This window comes from Trichomycterus rosablanca, chromosome 1 (genome assembly GCF_030014385.1).
Source record: "Trichomycterus rosablanca isolate fTriRos1 chromosome 1, fTriRos1.hap1, whole genome shotgun sequence".
Taxonomy (NCBI): Eukaryota; Metazoa; Chordata; class Actinopteri; order Siluriformes; family Trichomycteridae; genus Trichomycterus; species Trichomycterus rosablanca.
Genome location: NC_085988.1, coordinates 18,452,169 through 18,478,161, shown reverse-complemented (window position 1 = coordinate 18,478,161; position 25,993 = coordinate 18,452,169). Strand labels below are relative to the sequence as shown.

The following is a 25,993-nucleotide window of genomic DNA, read 5'->3' as shown; positions in this document are numbered from 1 at the left end:
AATGTAAAAGAAAACTGATTGATCAGCAGCAGGGGCTAAATTGTTTGAATTTGTTAAAAAATGAAATTATATTTATTTATAAAAATATGGCCACTTTAAAAAGCACTTTAAATATTGAGTCTGCTTTGCTCTCTCTCTCTCTATTTCTCTATATGTGTGTGTGTGTGTGTGTGCCTCCTGGTTCTAAAAAAAGCTTTAATATAAGTGTAGTGCTGGTCCAATTCCAGATAGCTTCACATCGTGACACAAAAACTTTTATGCTTAGAACTGGAATGTCTTTACCCACAATGCCCGGCATGTGTCTGCACAGCAATTACTGGTGTTGTATCCTTGAAGTATCAAACACAGAATTTCTTTTTTAATCAAGTTTAAAGTCTAGGAAAAGTAAAACTTTCTGTGCTTGTATATTAAATGTCATTCTAATTAGCATCAAGTGCACTAAAGCGGTGGCATGTTTTATTTTATGCGCAAATTAAAAAAGAAGTGAAAATAATATGGGATGTAGAAGGGTTTTCACAAGGATCGTTTTTGTTCTTTGCCTCAATTAAAAGAAATCTACATAAAGAATATCGTTCATCAGATATGTCGTAATTAAGTTTATAAGCAGTGCAGCTTCCATTTGCATAGCTACAACAGTAATTAATTTAGCCTAAGGCTGTAATCACAATATACACTGATCAGCCATAACATTAAAACCACCTCATTGTTTCTACACTCACTGTCCATTTTATCAGCTCCACTTACCATATAGAAGCACTTTGTAGTTCTACAATTACTGACTGTAGTCCATCTGTTTCTCTGCATGCTTTGTTAGCCCCCTTTCATGCTGTTCTTCAATGATCAGGACTCTCACAGGACCACCACAGAGTATATATTATTTGGGTGGTGGATCATTCTCAGCACTGCAGTGACACTGACATGGTGGTGGTGTGTTAGTGTGTGTTGTGCTGGTATGAGTGGGTAAGACACAGTAGTGCTGATGGAGTTTTTAAACACCTCACTGTCACTGCTGGATTGAGAATAGTCCAACAATCAAAAATATATCCAGCCAACAGCGCCCCGTGGGCAGCGTCCTGTGACCACTGATGAAAATCTCAAAGATGACCAACTCAAACAGCAGCAATAGATGAGCGATCGTCTCTGACTTTACATCTACAAGGTGGACCAACTAGGTAGGAGTGTCTAATAGAGTGGACAGTGAGTGGCCACGGTATTTAAAAACTCCAGTAGCGCTGCTGTGTCTGATCCACTCATACCAGCACAACACACACCAACACACCACCACCATGTCAGTGTCACTGCAGTGCTGAATGATCCACCACCTAAATAATACCTACTCTGTAGTGGTCCTGTGGTGGTTCTGACCATTGAAGAACAGCATGAAAGGGGGCTAACAAAGCATGCAGAGAAACACATGAACTACAGTCAGTAATTGTAGAACTACAAAGTGCTTCTATATAGTAAGTGGAGCTGATAAAATAAAAGGAAATAATGGCAAGAATGTTGTACAATGTACAACCCCAACCAATGTTCAATTAATGGCTACAGCCTTGATTTAGCCATTTTTTAATTCATGATATACTTAGTCATGATATACAATTTGTATATGATGTTTAAATAATTTGGGGGACAAATTACAGCGTTTTCATAACCATGCGTCACTGGTACCAGCTTGGTTCCAGCACGAAGTGCAGTTTTCCACATAAAAAAGCACTTACCACAGACTGCTTCTGTTTTTGGCACAGGCTTCAGAAACAGGAACAGCTATTTGGTGAAGAAACACCACATCGTACTTTGGACCAAGATGCATCTTGTTTAATTTTAGAAGATGAGACGTACACCCCTAATCAGAGCGGACTAGATTCATGTCAGGGCCTGTTTGCTTTTACCTGAACAGGATATTGGCTCAGATCTTTTAGCAGGAGATAATCAGATCTGCTTTCTGCTGTCTGATACATAAACACACACACACACACAGACACACACACAAACACACACACACACACACACACACACACTGCTGAGTTCTGCCTGTCTCAGTAATTAGGAAGCAGTGCGTTCATGGACTACAGCCAGTTATTCCACTTAAAACACAAACACACACACACACACACACACACATACAAATGTTGCAGTAACCACAGGGATTTCTACACTTCAACTCTGTGACAGAAGCTTTTAGTTAAAGTAAAACAGTACGATGGTTAACATAGCAGAAACACTTTATGGAGATTAAGACAGTATACACTCACCAGCTACTTGTTGGGAATGTTTCTTTTTTGGAACATCAAAAGCATTCATGAGTAAATGGAATAATATTGATTATCCCGGTATAATGCCGTCTGCCAAAGGGTGGATATAAAGCAGCAAGTGAACAATCAGTCAATAATTAGTAGGGGTACCCAACTAGTCTTGCCCTTACAGTGCAAGTGCTTTAATAAATATTTTAGAATAAAGTCTTGGGCAATTTTTTTTGTCCCAGAAACTGAAACAGGTGTACATTAGGTGGGAAATAAATCACAATATGTTCAGAAAAAAATCCAAAAATTATATTATGCAAAAAGAAATCCATACATAAACTCTATGCAGAAATACTGGAAACTGTGGTCAGATAAGACCTGCTAACTATGGGTAAAAATAGAATTCAAGTTTTCTGTGCCAAAGATGAAAAAGACCATCCAGACTGTCATCAGTGAAATGTGCAAAACCCAACACTTATCATGGTATGGGAGTTTGTTTTAGTACAATAAGTCACAATAAGCGTTGTGCACACTCTATAGGAAATAACAGCACAGCCAGCGCAAAAGCTATTTTGCCGCTTCTCATGTGAATGCCCCCTTACTGAACATGCTAAGGAATACGGTAAAAAACTAAACAGTTTTATTGGATTTCAGAGGTTAAAAAATGTGGTTGGTCAATACTAAGAGAAACCACTGGCTGTCAATGCACTTTGCATCGAGTTACCCCTAATTCACAAAGGACACAGTAAGTAAGCTTGTCAGATATAAATGGAAATTTAATCCGCATCAGGTGCAGAATGAAATAGCAAAATTAGGAGAACACAGGAACATGAGTATCATTTAATTCAGTGTTAATACTGATACAGAGAATTGTATAGACGTAATGACAAACAGTTCACCTAAAAGAAAAGTGATCTCAGCAGGGGCCAAATTGTTTGCCACTGTAGGTACATTTGTTTAAACATAAAAAAATATTTATTTATAGAAATATGGTCATTTAAAAAGCATTTTAGGTATCGATTTTAATTTATCCACATAATATCTGGTTTAGTCTGCTTTGCTTTATCCAGATTTACCTCCTGGTTCTAAGAAAAGCTTTATTATAAGTGTAGTGCTGCTCCAATTCCAGATAGTTTCACATCGTGACACAAAGACTTTTATGCCCAGTCCTTTCAAGCAGACTGACTGCCCTTTTTTTCAGAAAATGTGAGAGCCCCAAGGTGGATTTTTATATTGTACCCCAGAGCTTTCAATAGGTCTTTCACAACATCACAGCAGTTTTTGATCTGTGAAAATTTTGACAAATTCTCTAAAATGACAGCCGAGCCTTACTGAGCTTTTCATCAAACTTTTTTATCTCGAAGCAATTCCCTGATCAGGGGTCCTTCAAAATATTCTCTGTGATTTCTGCATCACTGATTCTGGGAACGTATTACTCATGAAGTAAATCCACAGCTGGTTTTATTCACACCTTTCAAGTTCTTCATCAGCTCAAGCTTAATGTGCAAAAGAGGCAGATACATTTTGTCAGGATGAACATAAAGAGGATTGATGACATTTCTCTTCCCTGGAGTGATGTTCACAAATTTGACCATAATTCTTTATATAGTGTTTTATTTCTTTATATAGTGTTATACTGTCGCACTCACAGAGGAAACGAGAGAACTTTGTAATCAAGCTGCAATCTTAGTAACAGTGCCACAACCATCAGGTCACTTCATACCGTAGATGTTCACAAGTCACAGAATACGAGTCCAAGTCAGGTCACGAGTCTTTAGACTAGAGTCCGAGTCAAGTCACGAGTCTTTAGACTAGAGTCCGAGTCAAGTCACGAGTCTTTAGGCTAGAGTCAGAGTCAAGTCACGAGTCTTTAGGCTAGAGTCCGAGTCAAGTCACGAGTCTTTAGGCTAGAGTCCGAGTCAAGTCACGAGTCTTTAGGCTAGAGTCCGAGTCAAGTCACGAGTCTTTAGGCTAGAGTCCGAGTCAAGTCACGAGTCTTTAGGCTAGAGTCTGAGTCAAGTCACGAGTCTTTAGGCTAGAGTCGGAGTCAAGTCACGAATCTTTAGGCTAGAGTCCGAGTCAAGTCACGAGCCTTTAGGCTAGAGTCGGAGTCAAGTCACGAGCCTTTAGGCTAGAGTCCGAGTCAAGTCACGAGTCTTTAGGCTAGAGTCCGAGTCAAGTCACGAGTCTTTAGGCTAGAGTCCGAGTCAAGTCACGAGTCTTTAGGCTAGAGTCCGAGTCAAGTCACGAGCCTTTAGGCTAGAGTCCGAGTCAAGTCACGAGCCTTTAGGCTAGAGTCCGAGTCAAGTCACGAGCCTTTAGGCTAGAGTCCGAGTCAAGTCACGAGTCTTTAGGCTAGAGTCCGAGTCAAGTCACGAGTCTTTAGGCTAGAGTCCGAGTCAAGTCACGAGTCTTTAGGCTAGAGTCCGAGTCAAGTCACGAGTCTTTAGGCTAGAGTTCGAGTCAAGTCACGAGTCTTTAGGCTAGAGTCCGAGTCAAGTCACGAGTCTTTAGGCTAGAGTCCGAGTCATGTGTATGATGAGTTTCTTCCTCTGCACACTCAGGTTTTGCAGGGCTCTTTTTCTCAAACTCATAGCAGCAAATGACCCTGGAGTAGAAGATCAAAGCACCAAGATTTCCTTGAGATCTCCTGCTGTTCTAACAACCACCATGAAAAAAAAAGGTTTTATTCTGGAAAAGATTCCAGCTTTTTAACTAGAAGCCAAAAACTTGGGTTTTCTACAAATCATAGGAATGGCAAAAGACATATAGACAGCCGAACAATGGCTGACCCTGCGCTCTGACCCTAGCTTCCAAACAAGCTTTGATATAAAAAAAAAATTCATTGTACTGTACATGTGTATACAGTATGTATACATGACAAATAAAGGCATTCTATTGTATTTTATTCTATTCTACGTTACATAGATGGGGAATAGATCACAATATTTGGGGGGAAAATCCAAAAATAGTATTACACAAAGAGAAATCCATACAACAATTCTATGCAGAAACACCACCAAGTTCTCTGGACCCGAGATCATCTCAGATGGACAGAAAGACAGTGAAAACTGTGGTCAAATAACACATTCTAACCTTGTGTAAAAATGGAATTTAAGTTCAAAATGAAAAACACCATCCAGACCGTCATTAGTGAAAGGTGCAAAAGCCAACATTTATCATGGTATGGGGGTTTATCGTAAGTATGTATTTATATGAAGAATGTATTCATATAAAAGAGACATTTATAAGGATTTTAAGAGAGCATTTATGCTGCCATCAGGGAGACGTCTTTTCCAATGGTCTCATTATGCACATGCTAAAAAAGTGTAAGTAATAGGAAAAGTGATGTAACATCAAAGTAAACATGGAAATGTCCTAACTTTTCTTAGTGTTTTTTAAGCATAAAATTCTAATTTTTTTTATATTTACACAATACAATTAGGTTGGTCAGTAAACACACTGGATTGTTTTCTTTGTACTTTAAAGATTTAAGAGATAGATGGATGGATGGATGGATGGATGGACGGACGGACGGACGGACGGACGGACAGACAGACAGACAGATGGATAGATAGACATACAGACAGACAGACAGACAGATAAATGATAGATGGATAGATAGATGGATAGATAGATAGAAAGACAGACAGACAGACAGACAGACAGATAGATGATAGATAGATAGATAGATAGATAGATAGATAGATAGATAGATAGATAGATAGATAGATAGATAGATAGAGTGTATCACAAAAGTGAGTACACCCCTCACATTTCTGCAAATATTTCATTATATCTTTTCATGGGACAACACTATAGACATGAAACTTGGATATAACTTAGCGTAGTCAGTGTACAGCTTGTATAGCAGTGTAGATTTACTGTCTTCTGAAAATAACTCAACACACAGCCATTAATGTCTAAATAGCTGGCAACATAAGTGAGTACACCCCACAGTGAACATGTCCAAATTGTGCCCAAATGTGTCGTTGTCCCTCCCTGGTGTCATGTATCAAAGTCCCAGGTGTAAATGGGGAGCAGGGCTGTTAAATTTGGTGTTTTGGGTACAATTCTCTCATACTGGCCACTGGATTTTCAACATGGCACCTCATGGCAAAGAACTCTCTGAGGATGTGAGAAATAGAATTGTTGCTCTCCACAAAGATGGCCTGGGCTATAAGAAGATTGCTAACACCCTGAAACTGAGCTACAGCATGGTGGCCAAGGTCATACAGCGGTTTTCCAGGACAGGTTCCACTCGGAACAGGCTTTGCCAGGGTCGACCAAAGAAGTTGAGTCCACGTGTTCAGCATCATATCCAGAGGTTGGCTTTAAAAAATAGACACATGAGTGCTGCCAGCATTGCTGCAGAGGTTGAAGACGTGGGAGGTCAGCCTGTCAGACCATACGCCGCACACTGCATCAACTCGGTCTGCATGGTCGTCATCCCAGAAGGAAGCTGACGCACAAGAAAGCCCGCAAACAGTTTGCTGAAGACAAGCAGTCCAAGAACATGGATTACTGGAATGCCCTGTGGTCTGACGAGACCAAGATAAACTTGTTTGGCTCAGATGGTGTCCAGCATGTGTGGCGGCGCCCTGGTGAGAAGTACCAAGACAACTGTATCTTGCCTACAGTCAAGCATGGTGGTGGTAGCATCATGGTCTTGGGCTGCATGAGTGTTGCTGGCACTGGGGAGCTGCAGTTCATTGAGGGAAACATGAATTCCAACATGTACTGTGACATTCTGAAACAGAGCATGATCCCCTCCCTTCGAAAAATGGCAGTTTTCCAACAGGATAACGACCCCAAACACAACCTCCAAGATGACAACTGCCTTGCTGAGGAAGCTGAAGGTAAAGGTGATGGACTAAACCCAATTGAGCACCTGTGGCGCATCCTCAAGTGGAAGGTGGAGGAGTTCAAGGTGTCTAACATCCACCAGCTCCGTGATGTCATCATGGAGGAGTGGAAGAGGATTCCAGTAGCAACCTGTGCAGCTCTGGTGAATTCCATGCCCAGGAGGGTTAAGGCAGTGCTGGATAATAATGGTGGTCACACAAAATATTGACACTTTGGGCACAATTTGGACATGTTCACTGTGGGGTGTACTCACTTATGTTGCCAGCCATTTAGACATTAATGGCTGTGTGTTGAGTTATTTTCAGAAGACAGTAAATCTACACTGCTATACAAGTTGTACACTGACTACTCTAAGTTATATCCAAGTTTTATTTCTATAGTGTTGTCCCATGAAAAGATATAATAAAATATTTGCAGAAATGTGAGGGGGGTAGATAGATAGATAGATAGATAGATAGATAGATAGATAGATAGATAGATAGATAGATAGATAGATAGATAGATAGATAGATAGATAGATAGATAGATAGATAGATAGATAGATAGATAGATAGATAGATAGATAGATAGATGGATAGATAGACATACAGACAGACAGACAGACAGATAAATGATAGATGGACAGATATATGGATAGATAGATAGATAGAAAGACAGACAGACAGACAGACAGACAGACAGACAGACAGACAGATAGATAGATAGATAGACACACAGACAGAAAGATAGAAAGATATATACAGTGTATCACAAAAGTGAGTACACCCCTCACATTTCTGCAAATATTTCATTATATCTTTTCATGGGACAACACTATAGACATGAAACTTGGATATAACTTAGAGTAGTCAGTGTACAGCTTGTATAGCAGTGAAGATTTACTGTCCTCTGAAAATAACTCAACACACAGCCATTAATGTCTAAATAGCTGGCAACATAAGTGAGTACACCCCACAGTGAACATGTCCAAATTGTGCCCAAATGTGTCGTTGTCCCTCCCTGGTGTCAAGTGTCAAGGTCCCAGGTGTAAATGGGGAGCAGGGCTGTTAAATTTGGTGTTTTGGGTACAATTCTCTCATACTGGCCACTGGATATTCAACATGGCACCTCATGGCAAAGAACTCTCTGAGGATGTGAGAAATAGAATTGTTGCTCTCCACAAAGATGGCCTGGGCTATAAGAAGATTGCTAACACCCTGAAACTGAGCTACAGCATGGTGGCCAAGGTCATACAGCGGTTTTCCAGGACAGGTTCCACTCGGAACAGGCTTCGCCAGGGTCGACCAAAGAAGTTGAGTCCACGTGTTCGGCGTCATATCCAGAGGTTGGCTTTAAAAAATAGACACGAGTGCTGCCAGCATTGCTGCAGAGGTTGAAGACGTGGGAGGTCAGCCTGTCAGTGCTCAGACCATACGCCGCACACTGCATCAACTCGGTCTGCATGGTCGTCATCCCAGAAGGAAGCTGACGCACAAGAAAGCCCGCAAACAGTTTGCTGAAGACAAGCAGTCCAAGAACATGGATTACTGGAATGCCCTGTGGTCTGACGAGACCAAGATAAACTTGTTTGGCTCAGATGGTGTCCAGCATGTGTGGCGGCGCCCTGGTGAGAAGTACCAAGACAACTGTATCTTGCCTACAGTCAAGCATGGTGGTGGTAGCATCATGGTCTTGGGCTGCATGAGTGTTGCTGGCACTGGGGAGCTGCAGTTCATTGAGGGAAACATGAATTCCAACATGTACTGTGACATTCTGAAACAGAGCATGATCCCCTCCCTTCGAAAACTGGGTCTCATGGCAGTTTTCCAACAGGATAACGACCCCAAACACAACCTCCAAGATGACAACTGCCTTGCTGAGGAAGCTGAAGGTAAAGGTGATGGACTAAACCCAATTGAGCACCTGTGGCGCATCCTCAAGTGGAAGGTGGAGGAGTTCAAGGTGTCTAACATCCACCAGCTCCGTGATGTCATCATGGAGGAGTGGAAGAGGATTCCAGTAGCAACCTGTGCAGCTCTGGTGAATTCCATGCCCAGGAGGGTTAAGGCAGTGCTGGATAATAATGGTGGTCACACAAAATATTGACACATTTGGGCACAATTTGGACATGTTCACTGTGGGGTGTACTCACTTATGTTGCCAGCTATTAAGACATTAATGGCTGTGTGTTGAGTTATTTTCAGAAGACAGTAAATCTACACTGCTATACAAGTTGTACACTGACTACTCTAAGTTATATCCAAGTTTTATTTCTATAGTGTTGTCCCATGACAAGATATAATAAAATATTTGCAGAAATGTGAGTGGTGTACTCACTTTTGTGATACACTGTAGATAGACAGACAGACAGACAGACAGAAAGATATATAGATAGACAGATAGACAGACAGACGGACGGACAGATAGATGGATGGATGGATGGATGGACGGACAAATGGACAGACGGACAAATAGATAGAATTCTGTTCTTTTGCATTCTAACAACCACCATAAAAAAAAAGGTTTAATTCTGGAAAAGGTTCAAGTCTTTTAACTAAAAGCCAAACAATTTGACTTGGTTTCTCAACCAACCATAGGAATAGCAGAAGACATATGGTGTGAACTTTGCCCAAGTTGTGATAAGCCTGACACTTGAAACACAAAATATGGGGGCCCTTATTTTATCCTGGTCACCCACATTACAACCAAACTACTGCTCATAACATTTTAACTAGGGGTGCGAAAAAACATTTTTTATAGTTTGAATGTCAACTCACTGTAATGATGGACGGTGTATCAGCGCAACACTTTAATACATAAAAGCACAACAGAGACGTTTACACATTAAAATCTAGCCTGCAACCAACAGGGACCTGCAACTCAGGAGTGGGCTCTGTTAACATGTCCCAACATGTAAGCTGTAATAATTAGAGGTGCTGGAGTCTCATGCTACTCTCTTTTTGGATACCACAAAGCTGATCTTGATTGCTTCAGTTCTGGATGTATAAAACATTATAAAAAGTCCTTGTTGCTATTGTTTAGCTAGCAAAGCTTCAGATGTGACAGTTCTGCATTGTTCAAGTTGTTGTGTTTCTCTGTGTTTAGTATCATAATTGCTATTTAAATTGTAATTCTAAAACTAAATTAATACTTAGAAGTCCATGTCTTGTTAAAAAACTCTGCCATCTATCAATTGAACTCACAGTTCAGTTCACCAACATATTACGGTGAAGCTGGATACACTTACACACAAACGTAAATTGAAAAAAATAAATAGAATACAAAGCCATTGTATTGCATGTGTGTTGTACAATTATTTACGTCTGACATCTAATTACCACTGACCTCATGCGGGCCGGTCAGGGACAGCCAAAGGACCAGATGTGGCCCAGGGGCCGTACAATACCCAGGTGTGCTATAAAAAACTCTTACATGGCCGTTACTAACAGAGATGTGGCATTCTGTCCAACATCATTCTCTTTGCTTTATTGTCGCCCCTGGTGCACCCCTGCCACAGCACATCCCAAACCTGCCCCTCCTTATGTAAAACTATATATTAGCTCATGTAGCCTTTTTACATAGTGAAGTGTTATGAATTATCTTTATTGATTTCTACATCAGCAGCTACAATTGATTCTGCACTGCAGATATCTCAACATTCTCGCAGTCGTAAATTAGCTTTAATGATCCTGTCCCAGTTAAATACAGTTGCTGGGGTGGTGAGATTACAAAGCATCAGTGAAATAAAGAATACATCATGTACTAGGAGGATAAACATTTACGTCTCTGAGGTGCTTCCAGGATGTTTGCAAACGGGAAGCTGAGTTATGAGATGCATTAGATGAGGCTGTGCAGGTATCGATTAGGTGAGTGGTGGTTCAATAGGGATGATTAAGAGGTGGAAAAACATACCTCAATCCATACAGCACTGTGCCGTCGGGATGCAGACGGATCATGCGGTTCTTGACCGTGACGCCGTGGACGAAGGACTTCTTGTCATTGAGGAAGTAGGTGTCGGGCACCCACAGCTGATCTGCTACACGGTTATCGAGCGTCAGATTCAGAGGGATCTCCGTGTACGAGAGGCGCTTATCCCGCCATGCTTGCTGGAAATACATAGTCAGGGTGTAGTCCTAAAAACGAAAAGAAAAATGTAGAATTAATATTAGTAACAATAAATAAACAACTGATAATTACTCTAAGGGTTGTAGTAAACTTCGTGTCAATGATATGAATTTGGAGGGGTCAAGAGTCATGGGCATTTAGTAGTGTTTTTTGGCCTTACACTATGCACCAAGAGTGATGATATGATGATATTATGCAAAAAATACAAAAAAAAAAACTAATATTGCAATCTAATATTGACCTTCACCAATGCTTGCTTGTAAAGGACTAGACTTCTCCAAAATGCTTCTTTTTCCTCATGCTTAGTTTGTGTCAATACTTATCAGCTTTGTTTTGACAAAAATAAACCCTGGTGGGATTGCTCTGTAATGCCAAGTTCACACTGCACGACTTTCAAGGTGTTCAGATTGCTGTACAGTTCACACTACACAACTTCATCTCTTGTAATTGGGAGTCTTTCAAGTCGTTGTGGTTTTCACACTACACGACTGATCGGCAATAGGGGGTCACACCTACACCATCTATCACCAGGATGAATCTCAGATGAGTTTGTCTGGTCTCCCAAACTACGTTTTGTCACAAAAACACATGTGAGAAGTGAAAAGGGGTTTAGTGATACCATGTCCAAAAATGAAGCAAGCAATCAAAGCTGTTTATGCAGTGATATTCAGCGTAAAAGCAAGTAAGAAAAATAAATGAATCAGAGTGGATTTGGCTATGCGGCCAGCATGGATCATCTGTTCTTTAGAGAGTTGGAGGTAAGTAAATAAATATATTTTGCAATGCAACATTGGTGTTATGGTTTGGCATGGATGATAAGGTCACAAATACTGTAAAGCTTGTGTGTGTGCTGATGTATTCTGATAGAAACTATATTATGTCCCTGTTCCACACATTTACAACTCCTTCCCCAGGTTTCCATCATTCTGTATCCTGTGTTCACAACAATTACAACCTGATCGCAACACCTTGATTTTGAGTCGCTGACAGGTCCAGATATTTAGCATGATAGATCTTTTTCTTAAGTCTGCGAGCGATCAGAGAGCTGCTTAGGTCAAGTCGTTGAACAGTTCACACATGGTGATCGAGAGCTGATTTTCGAGCGAACACCGAGTTGCCTCCGAGCTGCCACATCTAGCAGCGACCTGCCGGCGAGCATTAGTGGCATTAGTGTGGCTCATTACAGTAAGTGTGAAGCTTTCTTTCAAACTCTGGTGCACCAAATAAACGGACCAAGAGCGCTTGAGAAGAGCGGTTTCTAAACAGATTTTGGTGCAATTAGTTTAAGGTATGAACACAATACAAATCAAAGGCAACTAAGCAAACCAAACACCAAACTGTGTGATTTCACAAGATGAGACACTAAATGTGCCGTGAGAGAACAGAGTACCTTCTTTGGTGTTTGCACCAAAGTATTCTTTATCTATTTTACCACCCCATGCTGTGTTTCCAGTTGGTAAAAATACCACCAGGTATACAAAACCTCGATAAGTGCATTAAGTCCAGGATGGTGCATTGTTCTGAGGACTGGCTTGCCAGACATACAATGTATGTGTGTCATACATCACTTTTTTATACTTATTTTGGTTCTATTGTAAATTTGTAAGTGTGTATGCTAAGAAAACCAGGACTTAAATTTAACTATGTATTATTTTCTTGTTTGGTCCGGACCAAGAAAAACCAAACTTCAGGTATAAACAAAACCTTAAATTGCCCTGTCCCTGCCCAGGTGGCGCAGCAGGATATTCTGCTAGCACACCAGCACCGACTTTCTGAACTCCTCGGTTCGAAACTCGGTGTTGCCACCAGTCGGCTGGGCACCATCTGGCAGGCATAATTGGCAGTGCCTGCAGCAGATACTAATTGGCCACCATTTTTGCAGGGTGGGGGTCGAACTATGTGTGGGTGCGTCGGTCTTCATACGCTGTGTACGGACCCTGATTGGCGGAAGAGACCCTGTGCAGAATGCAGGGGAGAAGGAGGAGGGCTGTGTACGTGTCAGAAGAGGTGTGTACAGCAACTCTCCTTGGATGCGATTTGGTATCTCTCAGCAGCGGAAGACAAACTGAGTGCGCTAAATCAGGAGGAAAATGGGGAGAAAATGCATTTTTTTTAAAAACTGCCCTGTCCCAACTTTTTTGGAATGTTTTACTGGCAGCAATCTTAGGATTTCTATGTATTTACAAAGAAGAGGATGCAGTTAATGAGGTAAAACAATCATTATTGTGGTTTTGTACCATTTTATTTGTATAAATGCAATGATTACTGTGCCAACTTCTGAACTTTTTAATTTGAGTTTTGATTAAGTGTAATTTAAAAGGAAGAATCATGTAGGCTAAGCACATGTTGATGGTTCTTTCAGAAAACATTTACATTTTCAGCAGTATATTGTTCAAGCAATTGAGGGTTAAGGGCTTTGCTCTGGGGCCAAACAGCGACAACCTGGCAGTGGTGGGACTTGAACCAGCGACCTTTTGTTTACTAGTCCAGTACCTTAACAACTAGGCTACAACTGTCCAAAGAGATTTGGTTCTCTAAAGTTTTTGGTGTGTGTCTGTGTGTGTGTGCGCCACAGTGTGGGAGGGGGGCATTTTAGAACCCTTAATTCGTCTGTCTTTACTTCTGCAATGACCCTAAACGGAACTCTTAATCCCAGCAATCGTGTCTCACCCAAAATATCTCACTGATAAAGGTCCTGTAGAAAAGGACAACAAGCCTCTGTAGAAGCCCAATTGATCCAAACACACACACACACACACACATGCACACTATGACATTCATCACAGCATGAACTGGTAATGTGTATACACCCACTTGGCATGTTAAATGAACAGGTGCACATTAAAAATAACACAACGATTGCTAAAAATAAAAGGGAAAGATTAATTTACAGTGGTACCTTGTCACTGGACGTCCCCTAAACTTGAAATCTTTACGCACTTTGTGGAGAAATTTGTACCCTTAAACTCGACGTTTCCCTTAAATTCGACATGTTCAGCTTTTTTTTTTTTTATCGATTTATTTAGTTTCAATTAAACAATGGACATATGTTTTGTTCAGCGCTAATCTGGTGCTGTAATATGTCATCAAAGTGCGAATATGAGACGAATCTGCATTTGTGTAGAATAACCCTTAAATTAACTCTCAAAGCTCCACATGTATCTGTGTTTAGCTGGATTTTTCTCCTGTTTCACTTTTAAACTTGTGTTATAGATCAAGGTGCTGATAAATGGTGAGAATCAGCTTTTCCGATAGTCTAACACTCTTATCTTTAATAAAGCTTAACAAGCTTAAACGATACAGGAACACTAAACCTCTCTTAATTATTACTGCTTGTAAGTTCTCTCAACTAATGAAATTTCTCACTCATTATTTTAGTACAATAAGTCACGCCACACTCCATAGGAAATGCAATTTTGCCACTTTTCATGTAAATGTGCCCTTACTGAACGGAATACGGTATTCCAAGATCAAGCCACGATCTCCACAATTAAGAAGCATAAGGAAACAATAAAAAAGTAAAGGTAAAGTGCTGGTTTTATTGTATTTTTATATTGATTTTCAAATGTAAGTGTCAAAAACAACCTCATTATTTTACATTAGCCATCCTTATGGGAAAAAATACCTTGAAACTTAACACCTTTTAAACTCGACACGAGTCCCAGAACCAACTGACGTTGTTTCAAGGTACCACTGTATATAAAAGACACCAATCAAACATGTTTTAAAAACATCTCATTAGCCTTGTATAGCAATAGTGTTGAAAAGATGTTTGACTGTTGGTATGATAATCTAATAATGATAGAAAGTGGTGTTTGATTTATGCCAAATGTAATGGGATCCACCCTTTGACTATCCACAGAATCCACAGTCCACAAAATATATCTTGTCTTGGGTCATCAAGATGTTTTTATGCAAATGCCAGACAAGCCTTTGTGTTTTTTCTGGTCAATAGTGGTTTGCAACTTTTACATCTCGCTTGGATGCCATTTTTGCCTAGTGTATTTCTTATTGTGGAATCATGCACCTTAAAATTAACTGAGGCCTGGGTTCTTTTAAGACCTCCTGAATCAGTCATTGATGCATTCTTGGTGAAAATCTGGTAGGCTGGCCACTCCTGGGAAGGTTCAACAGTGTTCCAAAGTTTCTCCATTTTTTGGATAGTGGCTTTCACTGTGGTTTACTGGCATCCCAAAGTCTTCACAATGGCTTTGTAATCCTTCTTCAGACTGATGGATTTTAATGACTTTGTTTTGCATCTGTTTGTTTGTTTGTTTATTTAAGCAATAGAACACGAGAGGGAGTGTGTTATCGCGAATAACATCACGGCTGTGATTCGGTCGCAGGCGAGTGCCGTAGATCATCACAGCCGTGATGTTATTCACGATAACACACGACCTCGAGTGTTCTATTGCTTTTATACAACAGTTTTTTACAAAATAAAGAAAGAAAATAAATCAAAGAAGCCCTGAATTTCATAATAAATATGCTTTAATATTGACAATACCTTCCGACAAAAAGTAGTTCCACAACGAATATAAAGTTTAACACTACAAAGCACACATCCCAAGTTGCAAAAACTCATTTCAGGAAGGTAAGAAGAACAAGAAGAAGAAGGCAAGAACCTCCGAAGGGAAAAAAAGAAATAAAAAACCTCTCACACACACCAAAGGATATGGGTGATAACAGAACTTTTAGGAGCTGCTAACTGGGCTATTAAGCTAACTGTTCGTGTACAAACACATTAATGTTCCCTACATAGTGCACTAGATTGTGTATCAGATCACGGATATATGTTCCCTACATAGTGCACTAGATAGTGAATTAGACAATTGGTCATGTTCCCTACACAGTGCGCTAGATTGTATATCAGATCATGCATTCATGTTCACTACATAGTGTACCAGATAGTGAATTAGACAATTGATTTATGTTCCCTACACAGTGCGCTAGATTGTATATCAGATAACGGATTTTAAACACGATCGGGAAAAAAGTCTGTGTCGCCTGCGTGCGCATGAAGCTTGTCGTTACTGGCAACGCATCAGCGGAGTAATACAGTTGTGGTGTGAGAAGGCCGTGCTGTTATCACGAATATCAGCACAGTTAGAACGCTTCTCAACCAATCAGATTGTAAGGTCATTACTATCTGTTGTATAATAGTATTTTAACGTCATCTGTATTTAAATGTCTTTAGAATGTGGCATTATGAGACATTTTAGTCTGCTTCACAGACTTCACAGACAGGTTCAATTTAAGTGATGTTTAGATTTAGATTTAACGGGTCAGGTCTGGCAGTAATCATGCCTGAGTGTGGCAGGTGAACTTGAACCTAATTGTCAATTGAATTTGGTTAACTGGATTTTTTAGCACCTGAGGGGTCAATTACTTTCTTTTTACATACGACTGAACAGCATTTTTCTTCAATAAATGAAATCAACATTTCAAAAGCATTTTGTGTTTACTGTTTACTTGGGTAATAAAGTATTGTCTAATAATAAAAGTAGTTTGATGATCTGAAACTCTGCAGAAATTTAAGACTAGGAAAGGGGGAAATACTTTTTAACAGCACTGTAGGCTCTGTACCCATTAAAACCTCCTGAGATGAATTATTTAATGACTAGTTTATAAATACATATATCATTTCACATTCTCCTTTCCCAGCTGTTTGGAAAATAGCTTAACATCTGCTAAACTCTGCAGAACTACAGTGGGTAAAGATAATCAGGATTGGTGTCTGTGATATTTTTCTGTTTTAATAGAAATGTAACATGAAGATAGTGAGCTGAAGATACTGGTAGCAACAGTAGTAAAAATGTGGAGCTGAAGTGGCTGAAAAAACCTTTTCTGACCTATTTTCTGAACAGGTGGGTATTAGTTGGATGTTAGTGGGATGTTAGAACTTAGCTAGCATTAGTTTGCAACATGTGTACTGTTAAGAACTATCAGCATTTTTAAATTTTATTTGTTGCTGACCAACTTTTTTTTAATTATTAAAAAAACACCTCATCTAACTGTTGCTGGCAATTTAAAAATTAACTAGTAATGATAATTATTAGCAAGAAGAAAATTAAATTATTGTAAGATTTTCATTTAATTCAGCCAACCAATCAAAACTATTCAGCCAAAGCTTTTATGGGGGTACTGTCACCCTTCCCAGTCGCCCTACAGACTTATCCACCGTGACGGACTCCAACATCCAGAATGCATCCGTCAGGCCTGTGACTCCGCCAGCCAATCCGTGCTTGACTGCGAGATCCGATTCACTTGTGTTCTAAGTTACTTCCGGTATAAATACCTGTTTGTTTGTTTAGCACGTTGCGAAGTATTACCACTGTTTACAGCTGCATACCGAGCGCTCTTTCACTCACCTGTTTTCTTTATCTCCACTTTGATTTTTGGCTTGCCCTTTTGTACCGTATTCCCAAATGATTAGCTGCGTCCGAAATCGCATACTTCCATACTGAACAGTATGTGAAAGCAGTATGCGAGAGTGGTTAGTGTGTCCGAATATGTAGTATTCATTAAACAGTACGTGAAAAGTACCCGGATGACCTACTGCCTGGGCAGCCATTTTTGAGTATGCAAATGAGCAAATGAGTATGTCACGGATTAATTCTATTTACATTATTTCTTATGGGAAAAATAGGTTTAACTAACAAACATTTTGACTTAAGAACAGCCCTTTGGAACCAATTAAATTCGTAAGTCAAGGGTCTACTGTACAATAGTAGTATAGAATATTCATGTTACACTGTTCATGTTTGAAACCTTCCACAATATGCAGGTGAATCGGTAACCAGTGTGGGAATCACAATCGAGTCAAAAAGGAGGATCCACTGAAGGCTTAGTCTTTGCAGGCAAAGACGAATTGTGCCAAAGGTCATGAGAGGATTGTCAATCAGCATAAAAACACATTTCCCAAAGCAACATGTGCAAAACATTCAAGCCCTTGATGGCACTGCATGAGAAAAAGTTGTAAAAGCCAGTATGTTTAATGGTATGAGGCATAAGTGTCCACAGCAGGGTGACTTGTATACAGTGTATCACAAAAGTGAGTACACCCCTCACATTTCTGCAGATATTTAAGTATATCTTTTCATGGGACAACACTGACAAAATGACACTTTGACACAATGAAAAGTAGTCTGTGTGCAGCTTATATAACAGTGTAAATTTATTCTTTCCTCAAAATAACTCAATATACAGCCATTAATGTCTAAACCACCGGCAACAAAAGTGAGTACACCCCTAAGAGACTACACCCCTAAATGTCCAAATTGAGCACTGCTTGTCATTTTCCCTCCAAAATGTCATGTGATTTGTTAGTGTTACTAGGTCTCAGGTGTGCATAGGGAGCAGGTGTGTTCAATTTAGTAGTACAGCTCTCACACTCTCTCATACTGGTCACTGAAAGTTCCAACATGGCACCTCATGGCAAATAACTCTCTGAGGATCTTAAAAGACGAATTGTTGCGCTACATGAAGATGGCCAAGGCTACAAGAAGATTGCCAACACCCTGAAACTGAGCTGCAGCACAGTGGCCAAGATCATCCAGCGTTTTAAAAGAGCAGGGTCCACTCAGAACAGACCTTGCGTTGGTCGTCCAAAGAAGCTGAGTGCACGTGCTCAGCGTCACATCCAACTGCTGTCTTTGAAAGATAGGCGCATGAGTGCTGTCAGCATTGCTGCAGAGATTGAAAAGGTGGGGGGTCAGCCTGTCAGTGCTCAGACCATACGCCGCACACTACATCAAATTGGTCTGCATGGCTGTCACCCCAGAAGGAAGCCTCTTCTGAAGTCTCTACACAAGAAAGCCCGCAAACAGTTTGCTGAAGACATGTCAACAAAGGACATGGATTACTGGAACCATGTCCTATGGTCTGATGAGTGCAGCAGGTGTTGGGGAGTTACATTTCATTGAGGGACACATGAACTCCAATATGTACTGTGAAATACTGAAGCAGAGCATGATCCCCTCCCTCCGGAAACTGGGTCGCAGGGCAGTGTTCCAGCATGATAATGACCCCAAACACACCTCTAAGACGACCACTGCTTTATTGAAGAGGCTGAGGGTAAAGGTGATGGACTGGCCAAGCATGTCTCCAGACCTAAACCCAATAGAACATCTTTGGGGCATCCTCAAGCGGAAGGTGGAGGAGCGCAAAGTCTTGAATATCCGCCAGCTCCGTGATGTCGTCATGGAGGAGTAGAAAAGCATTCCAGTGGCAACCTGTGAAGCTCTGGTAAACTCCATGCCCAGGAGAGTTAAGGCAGTTCTGGGAAATAATGGTGGCCACACAAAATATTGACACTTCAGGAACTTTCACTAAGGGGTGTACTCACTTTTGTTGCCGGTGGTTTAGACATTAATGGCTGTATATTGAGTTATTTTGAGGGAAGAATAAATTTACACTGTTATATAAGCTGCACACAGACTACTTTTCATTGTGTCAAAGTGTCATTTTGTCAGTGTTGTCCCATGAAAAGATATACTTAAATATCTGCAGAAATGTGAGGGGTGTACTCACTTTTGTGATACACTGTATGTGTGTGAAGGTATCACTATTTTAGCGAGACAAACACGCTTATCAAGGAAACGTTTATTCCCCGGAAGTCTCGTTCTGCAAGTGCTACAACAGCATGACTTCACAGACACAGTGTGCATGTGATTGACAGGCCTGCCTGCAGATACCTGCCAGATATTGTTTGCCTTGCCTGCAGTCCAGATCTGTGCATCATGAGTAGAAGAATCTGAAATAGTGACCTGACTATTGAGCAGTTGAAGTCTGTTCTGTTTTTCTACCTTGACATTTATTCTGACCATTCTTATTTCTGAGACTGTTGTTTATTTGTACTAGTAAGGTAAGGTACTAGTAAGGTTTTATAGTGTACAGAACACAACATCTGAACCCCTGGGCAGTGAAAAAAATACCACGGATACCACAAGATAGCCCAATAAGGTAGTGAGACTATACAGCAGCAGAGAGGAAAAATTTTTGAAAATCTGATCTTGTAAAATAGCTGACAACACTATTATTTATTTTCTAATAAATAAACAGTTGCCTACAGAAGACTATTTTGATGTTTTAAAGAACTGCTTATTTTTATCAATTCAAGCTTCTCCAAAACTGCTAGAGTGACAATTTTACACCTTGATGAGTCTGCACACTTAAAATTATATCCCTGAAATGACTTGATCTAAAAATGAAAACTTCAGAGGTAGGATAATGTGTAATTGAATGTTATTACTCCTGGGTATAAATGACATGATAAATGCACAGGATCTGGTGAAGCTTACATTTGTGTGAGCAAATATGAGTGTGTCTCATTCTGTAATGGACTAGTGCCCTGTCTGTTACGTATTTCTGCCTTATTATTGTTATAATTGTCTAGTGGTTAAGGTAGTTGACTAAGAATCAAAAGGTTGCTGGTTCAAGCCCCACCACTGCCAAGTTGTCACTGTTGGACCCTTGAGCAAGGCCGTTAACCCTGTAAGTTACTGTAAGTTGCTTTGGAAAAAAGCATCTCCCAAAAATGTAAATGTAGTAATAATACATTTTATTTTACAGCGCCTTACAGAAAAATATACACTGATCTGCCATAACATTAAAACCACCACCTTGTTTCTACACTCACTGTCCATTTTATCAGCTCCACTTACCATATAGAAGCACTTTATAGTGCTACAATTACTGACTGTAGTCCATCTTTCATGCTGTTTTTCAATGGTCAGGACTCTCCCAGGACCACCACAGAGCCGGTATTATTTAGGTGGTGGATCATTCTCAGCACTGCAGTGACACTGCCATGGTGGTGGTGTGTTAGTGTGTGTTGTACTGGTATGAGTGGATCAGACACAGCAGCGCTGCTGGAGTTTTTAAACACCTTACTGTCACAGCTGGACTGAGAATAGTCCACCAACCAAAAATATCCAACCAACAGCGCCCCATGGGCAGCGTCCTGTGACCACTGATGAAGATCTAGAAGATGACCAACTCAAACAGCAGCAATAGATGAGCGATCGTCTCTGACTTTACATCTACAAGGTGGACCAACTAGGTAGGAGTGTCTAATAGAGTGGACAATGAGTGGACATGGTATTTAAAAACTTCATCAGCATTGCTGTGTCTTATCCACTCATACCAGCACAACACACACTAACACACCACCACCATGTCATTGTCACTGCAGTGCTGAGAATGATCCACCACCCAAATAATACCTGCTCTGTAGTGGTCCTGTGGGGGTCCTGACCATTGAAGAACAGTGTGAAAGCAGGCTAAAAAAAAGCATGCAGAGAAACTGGACTACAGTCAGTAATTGTAGAACTACAAAGTGCTTCTATATGGTAAGTGAAGCTGATAAAATGGACAGTGATAAGATAAATAAATTTTATCATAAAAGAACATTTCAGAGGTAGGATAATTAATAATACACAATAAATAAATAATGTGTAATTGAATGTTATTACTCCTGGGTATAAATGACATGATAAATGCACAGGATCTGGTAAATCTTACCTTTGTGTGAGCAAATATGAGTGTGTGTCATTCTGTAATGGACTAGTGCCCTGTCTGTTACATATTGTTAAAGTTGTGGCAGTTGTAGCCTAGTGGTTAAGGTAGTGGACTTAGAATCAAAAGGTCGCTGGTTCTAGCCCCACCACTGCCAGATTGTCACTGTTGAGCCCCTGAGCAAGGCCCTTAACCCTCAATTGCAATAAACAATAAACTGTCACAGTACTGTAAGTCGCTTTGGAAAAAAGCGTCTACCAATGCAAGATTCAAGGTCGCTTTATAGAAAATATATATAAAAGTACATTAACACATATAAAAGCATTGACATGTCCACAATAACAATTAATAGCAATGATTTGACTGAGTCATGCTTTAAGTGAAAAAGCACTAGGTAAACAGATGTGAACAGATGTAGAGGAAAGACATGCTTTGAGACATTGAAGTAGCAAATTCCAGAGTATGGGGGCAGTTTCATCAGAAGCATCAGAAAATTTTACTGAACGTGCTGATGTGTATAGGATTAAAGGTTCAGAGAGGTAACGGAGAGTAAATCCATGTAGTGCTTTAAATGTAAGGATGAGTATTTTAAACTGGATATCAAGAGTTTAAGAGAGTTCAAGAGAGGCTTTACTGTCATTTCAGCTATATACAAGTACATATTGAAACGAAATGTTCCTCTAGGACCAGGGTGCAACACAGAACAAAAAGTGCAAGATAACACAATATACAAACAGTGCTGATAAACAACAGTACAGTAAATACAAAGACCTACAATACATACAGAAGACATATCTAATCTAAAAGTAATTTAGGGAGGCAAGACTAGGGACAAGTGTAGTGTTGGCCAGTACATGGTACTGAGTAAATGATAGGTGAGGTAAAAACATATTCTGATTTACAGTTAGCAGTGTAGCTTTTATAGCAGCAGAGCTACTGTATATGAAGAGTAAGGTGCAAAAATGCAATTTCATGCAAATATGCAGGTAATACAGTCACTAATTAGTTGTATGTGTTGGAGTTGTCAGAGTCCAGGGAACAAGACTGTGTTGGTTGTGTGTGTGTTTGTGTGTGGGTGAGTGTGTGTAAGTGTGTGCACATGCAAGTGCATGTGTGATTAAGTGTATGTACAAGTAAGTTAGAGTGTGTGTATGTATATACAGTATACAGTGGGGCCAAAAAGTATTTAGTCAGCCACTGATTGTGCAGGTTCTCCTACTTAGAAAGATGAGAGAGGTCTGTAATTTTCATCATAGGTACACTTCAACTATGAGAGACAAAATGAGAAAAAAAAATCCAGGAAATCACATTGTAGGATTTTTAAAGAATTTATTTGTAAATTATGGTGGAAAATAAGTATTTGGTCACCCACAAACAAGCAAGATTTCTGGCTCTCACAGACCTGTAAGTTCTTCTTTAAGAAGCTCTTCTGTCCTCCACTCGTTACCTGTATTAATGGCACCTGTTTGACCTCGTTATCTGTATAAAAGACACCTGTCCACAGCCTCAAACAGTCAGACTCCAAACTCAACCATGGCCAAGACCAAAGAGCTGTCGAAGGACACCAGGAAGAAAATTGTAGACCTGCACCAGGCTGGGAAGAGTGACTTTACAATAGGCAAGCAGGTTGGTGTGAATAAATCAACTGTGGGAGCAATTGTAAGAAAATGGAAGACATACAAGACCATTGATAATCTCCCTCGATCTGGGGCCCCACGCAAGCTCTTATCCCGTGGGGTCAAAATGATCATGAGAACGGTGAGCAAAAATCCCAGAACTACACGGAGGGACCTGATGAATGACCTGCAGAGAGCTGGGACCAAAGTAACAAAGGCTACCATCAGTAACACACTACGCCGAGAGGGACTCAAATCCTGCAGTGCCAGGCGTGTCCCCCTGCTCAAGCCAGTACATGTCCAGGCCCGTCTGAAGTTTGCCAGAGAGCATATGGATGATCCAGAAGAGGATTGGGAGAATATCATGTGGTCAGATGAAACCAAAATGGAACTTTTTGGTATAAACTCAACTCAACTCAACGTGTTTGGAGGAAGAAGAATGCTGAGTTGCATGCCAAGAACACCATACCTACTGTGAAGCATGGGGGTGGAAACATCATGCTTTGGGGCTGTTTTTCTGCAAAGGGGACAGGACGACTGATCCGTGTTAAGGGAAGAATGAACGGGGCCATGTATCGTGAGATTTTAAGCCAAAACCTCCTTCCATCAGTGAGAGCATTGAAGATGGAACGTGGCTGGGTCTTCCAGCATGACAATGATCCCAAACACACCGCTCGGGCAACAAAGGAGTGGCTCCGTAAAAAGCATTTCAAGGTCCTGGAGTGGCCTAGCCAGTCTCCAGACCTCAACCCCATAGAAAATTTGTGGAGTCCAGCGACAGCCCCAAAACATCACTGGTCTAGAGAAGGAATGGGCCAAAATACCAGCTACAGTGTGTGCAAACCTGGTGAAGACTTACAGGAAACGTTTGACCTCTATCATTGCCAACAAAGGTTATGTTACAAAGTATTGAGTTGAACTTTTGTTATTGACCAAATACTTATTTTCCACCATAATTTACAAATAAATTCTTTAAAAATCCTACAATGTGATTTCCTGGATTTTTTTTCTCAGTTTGTCTCTCATAGTTGAAGTGTACCTATGATGAAAATTACAGACCTCTCTCATCTTTCTAAGTAGGAGAACTTGCACAATCAGTGGCTGACTAAATACTTTTTGGCCCCACTGTATGTGAGTAATTATGTGTCACAGTGTTGATATGTGTGCAATTAAGTATGTGAGTGTATGTGTGTTAATTTGTGTGTGTGTGTGGGCATGTGTATATACAGTATGTGTGTGTGTGTATATGAGTAAGCATGACTGTGTCAGAATCTGTGTGTTGGTGTATGCATGTATGTAATATGAAAGTGTGTATAGATATATGTACTGTATGTTTGTGAGTGTGCGTATGTTAGTGAATGTGCATGTAAGTTTGTCTATGTGTGTGTGTGTGTGAAAGTTGAGTATTAGTTAGTGTATGTATGAGCATGTGTGTTTGTGTGTACATGTGTAAGCATAATATGTGTCAGGATCTATGTGTTTGTGGGTGTATGCATGCATGAGAGTTTGTGAGTGTGCGTTTGTGAGTGTGCGTTTGTTTGTGTGTGTGTGTTTGTAGTGTATGTGTGTGTGTGTGTGGATATGAGGTGGAACTGAGAGTTTCGATTATAAGAGAGATTTACACATGTCCTGTAGTGGCTAAACAAAGCTATATCAGGGTGGGCTATATTGCTCCATTACTGACTGTTACATATAAAATGTAAAATAATAACTTACTACTTTATAAAACCAGGATAATAGTAACGTTCAAAACTAAGGCTGCTGTGTAACACATTAAAATGTTACAATCTAAAGTCTAAAAACACATGTACTAGTTTATTAGCATCATACATAGAAAACCGGTCTTTTTTTTATTTTTTGAATTTTTGATAGTTTCACTAAATGATGATATACACTTTCAGAAATGTCACTTGGGTAAAAATGAAATTACAAACTAGCAATAAAGCCCTGGTGGTGCAGTGGGATATTCCGCTAGCACACTGGCGCTGAGATTCTGAGCTCCCGGGTTTAAATCTCGGTTCTGCTACCGGTCGGCTGGGCTCCCTCTAGCAGGTACAATAGGCTAATGCCTGCAGCAGACAAAATTGGCCTCCAGTCTGCTGGGTGAGAAAGACCGGACTAAGAGGTGGGGTTATCAGGCTTGTGTAAGGCTGACCAGGGTGCCTGTACAGAAAGTGGAGGAGCGCAAAGATTAGGACGTGGCTCTCCATACACCAAACCGACCTCACACGCAAATACACCGAAGTATGGGTGAATAAGAAAGGAGGGAGTGTGTGTTAGGCGAATATACACCCTCCTTGGATGCCGTCGGGGTCCCCAACAGTGTATAGGCTTCACCAGGGGTGTCAAACTCATTTTCACCGAGGGCCACAGCAGCATTATGGTGGCCCTCAAAGAACCGATTGTACGTATCCTGCTGTGATTGCAGTCTGCCTTTTAAGTCTTGGACAATTTTTTTTTTTTTTGGAAGCCAAATTCTGTTTGGTGTCAAAATGCCAAATGTATACTGTATATTTATAATGTATATCTACATTTATATTGTACTCCTTTACCACAGACACAGCCTCATAACACAAGAGACGTACCGGTTTTTCTTCTTGATGCACAAACTTGAATTCACTTTCCTATCTTTCATTAAATTACCTTCAT

The 25,993-nt window shown here is 40.4% G+C and overlaps 1 protein-coding gene across 2 annotated transcripts in view; it reads right to left on the bottom strand.

Annotated features, from left to right (window-relative positions):
* gabrb2a (gamma-aminobutyric acid type A receptor subunit beta2a) overlaps positions 1-25,993 on the bottom strand; it is a 140,437-nt gene that overhangs the window by 75,816 nt on the left and 38,628 nt on the right. For both annotated transcript variants that reach the window (XM_063000520.1, XM_063000528.1), the window contains exon 4: positions 10,998-11,218. In XM_063000520.1, coding sequence (XP_062856590.1) covers positions 10,998-11,218 — 221 coding nt within the window. The remainder of the gene's footprint in view (positions 1-10,997; positions 11,219-25,993) is intronic.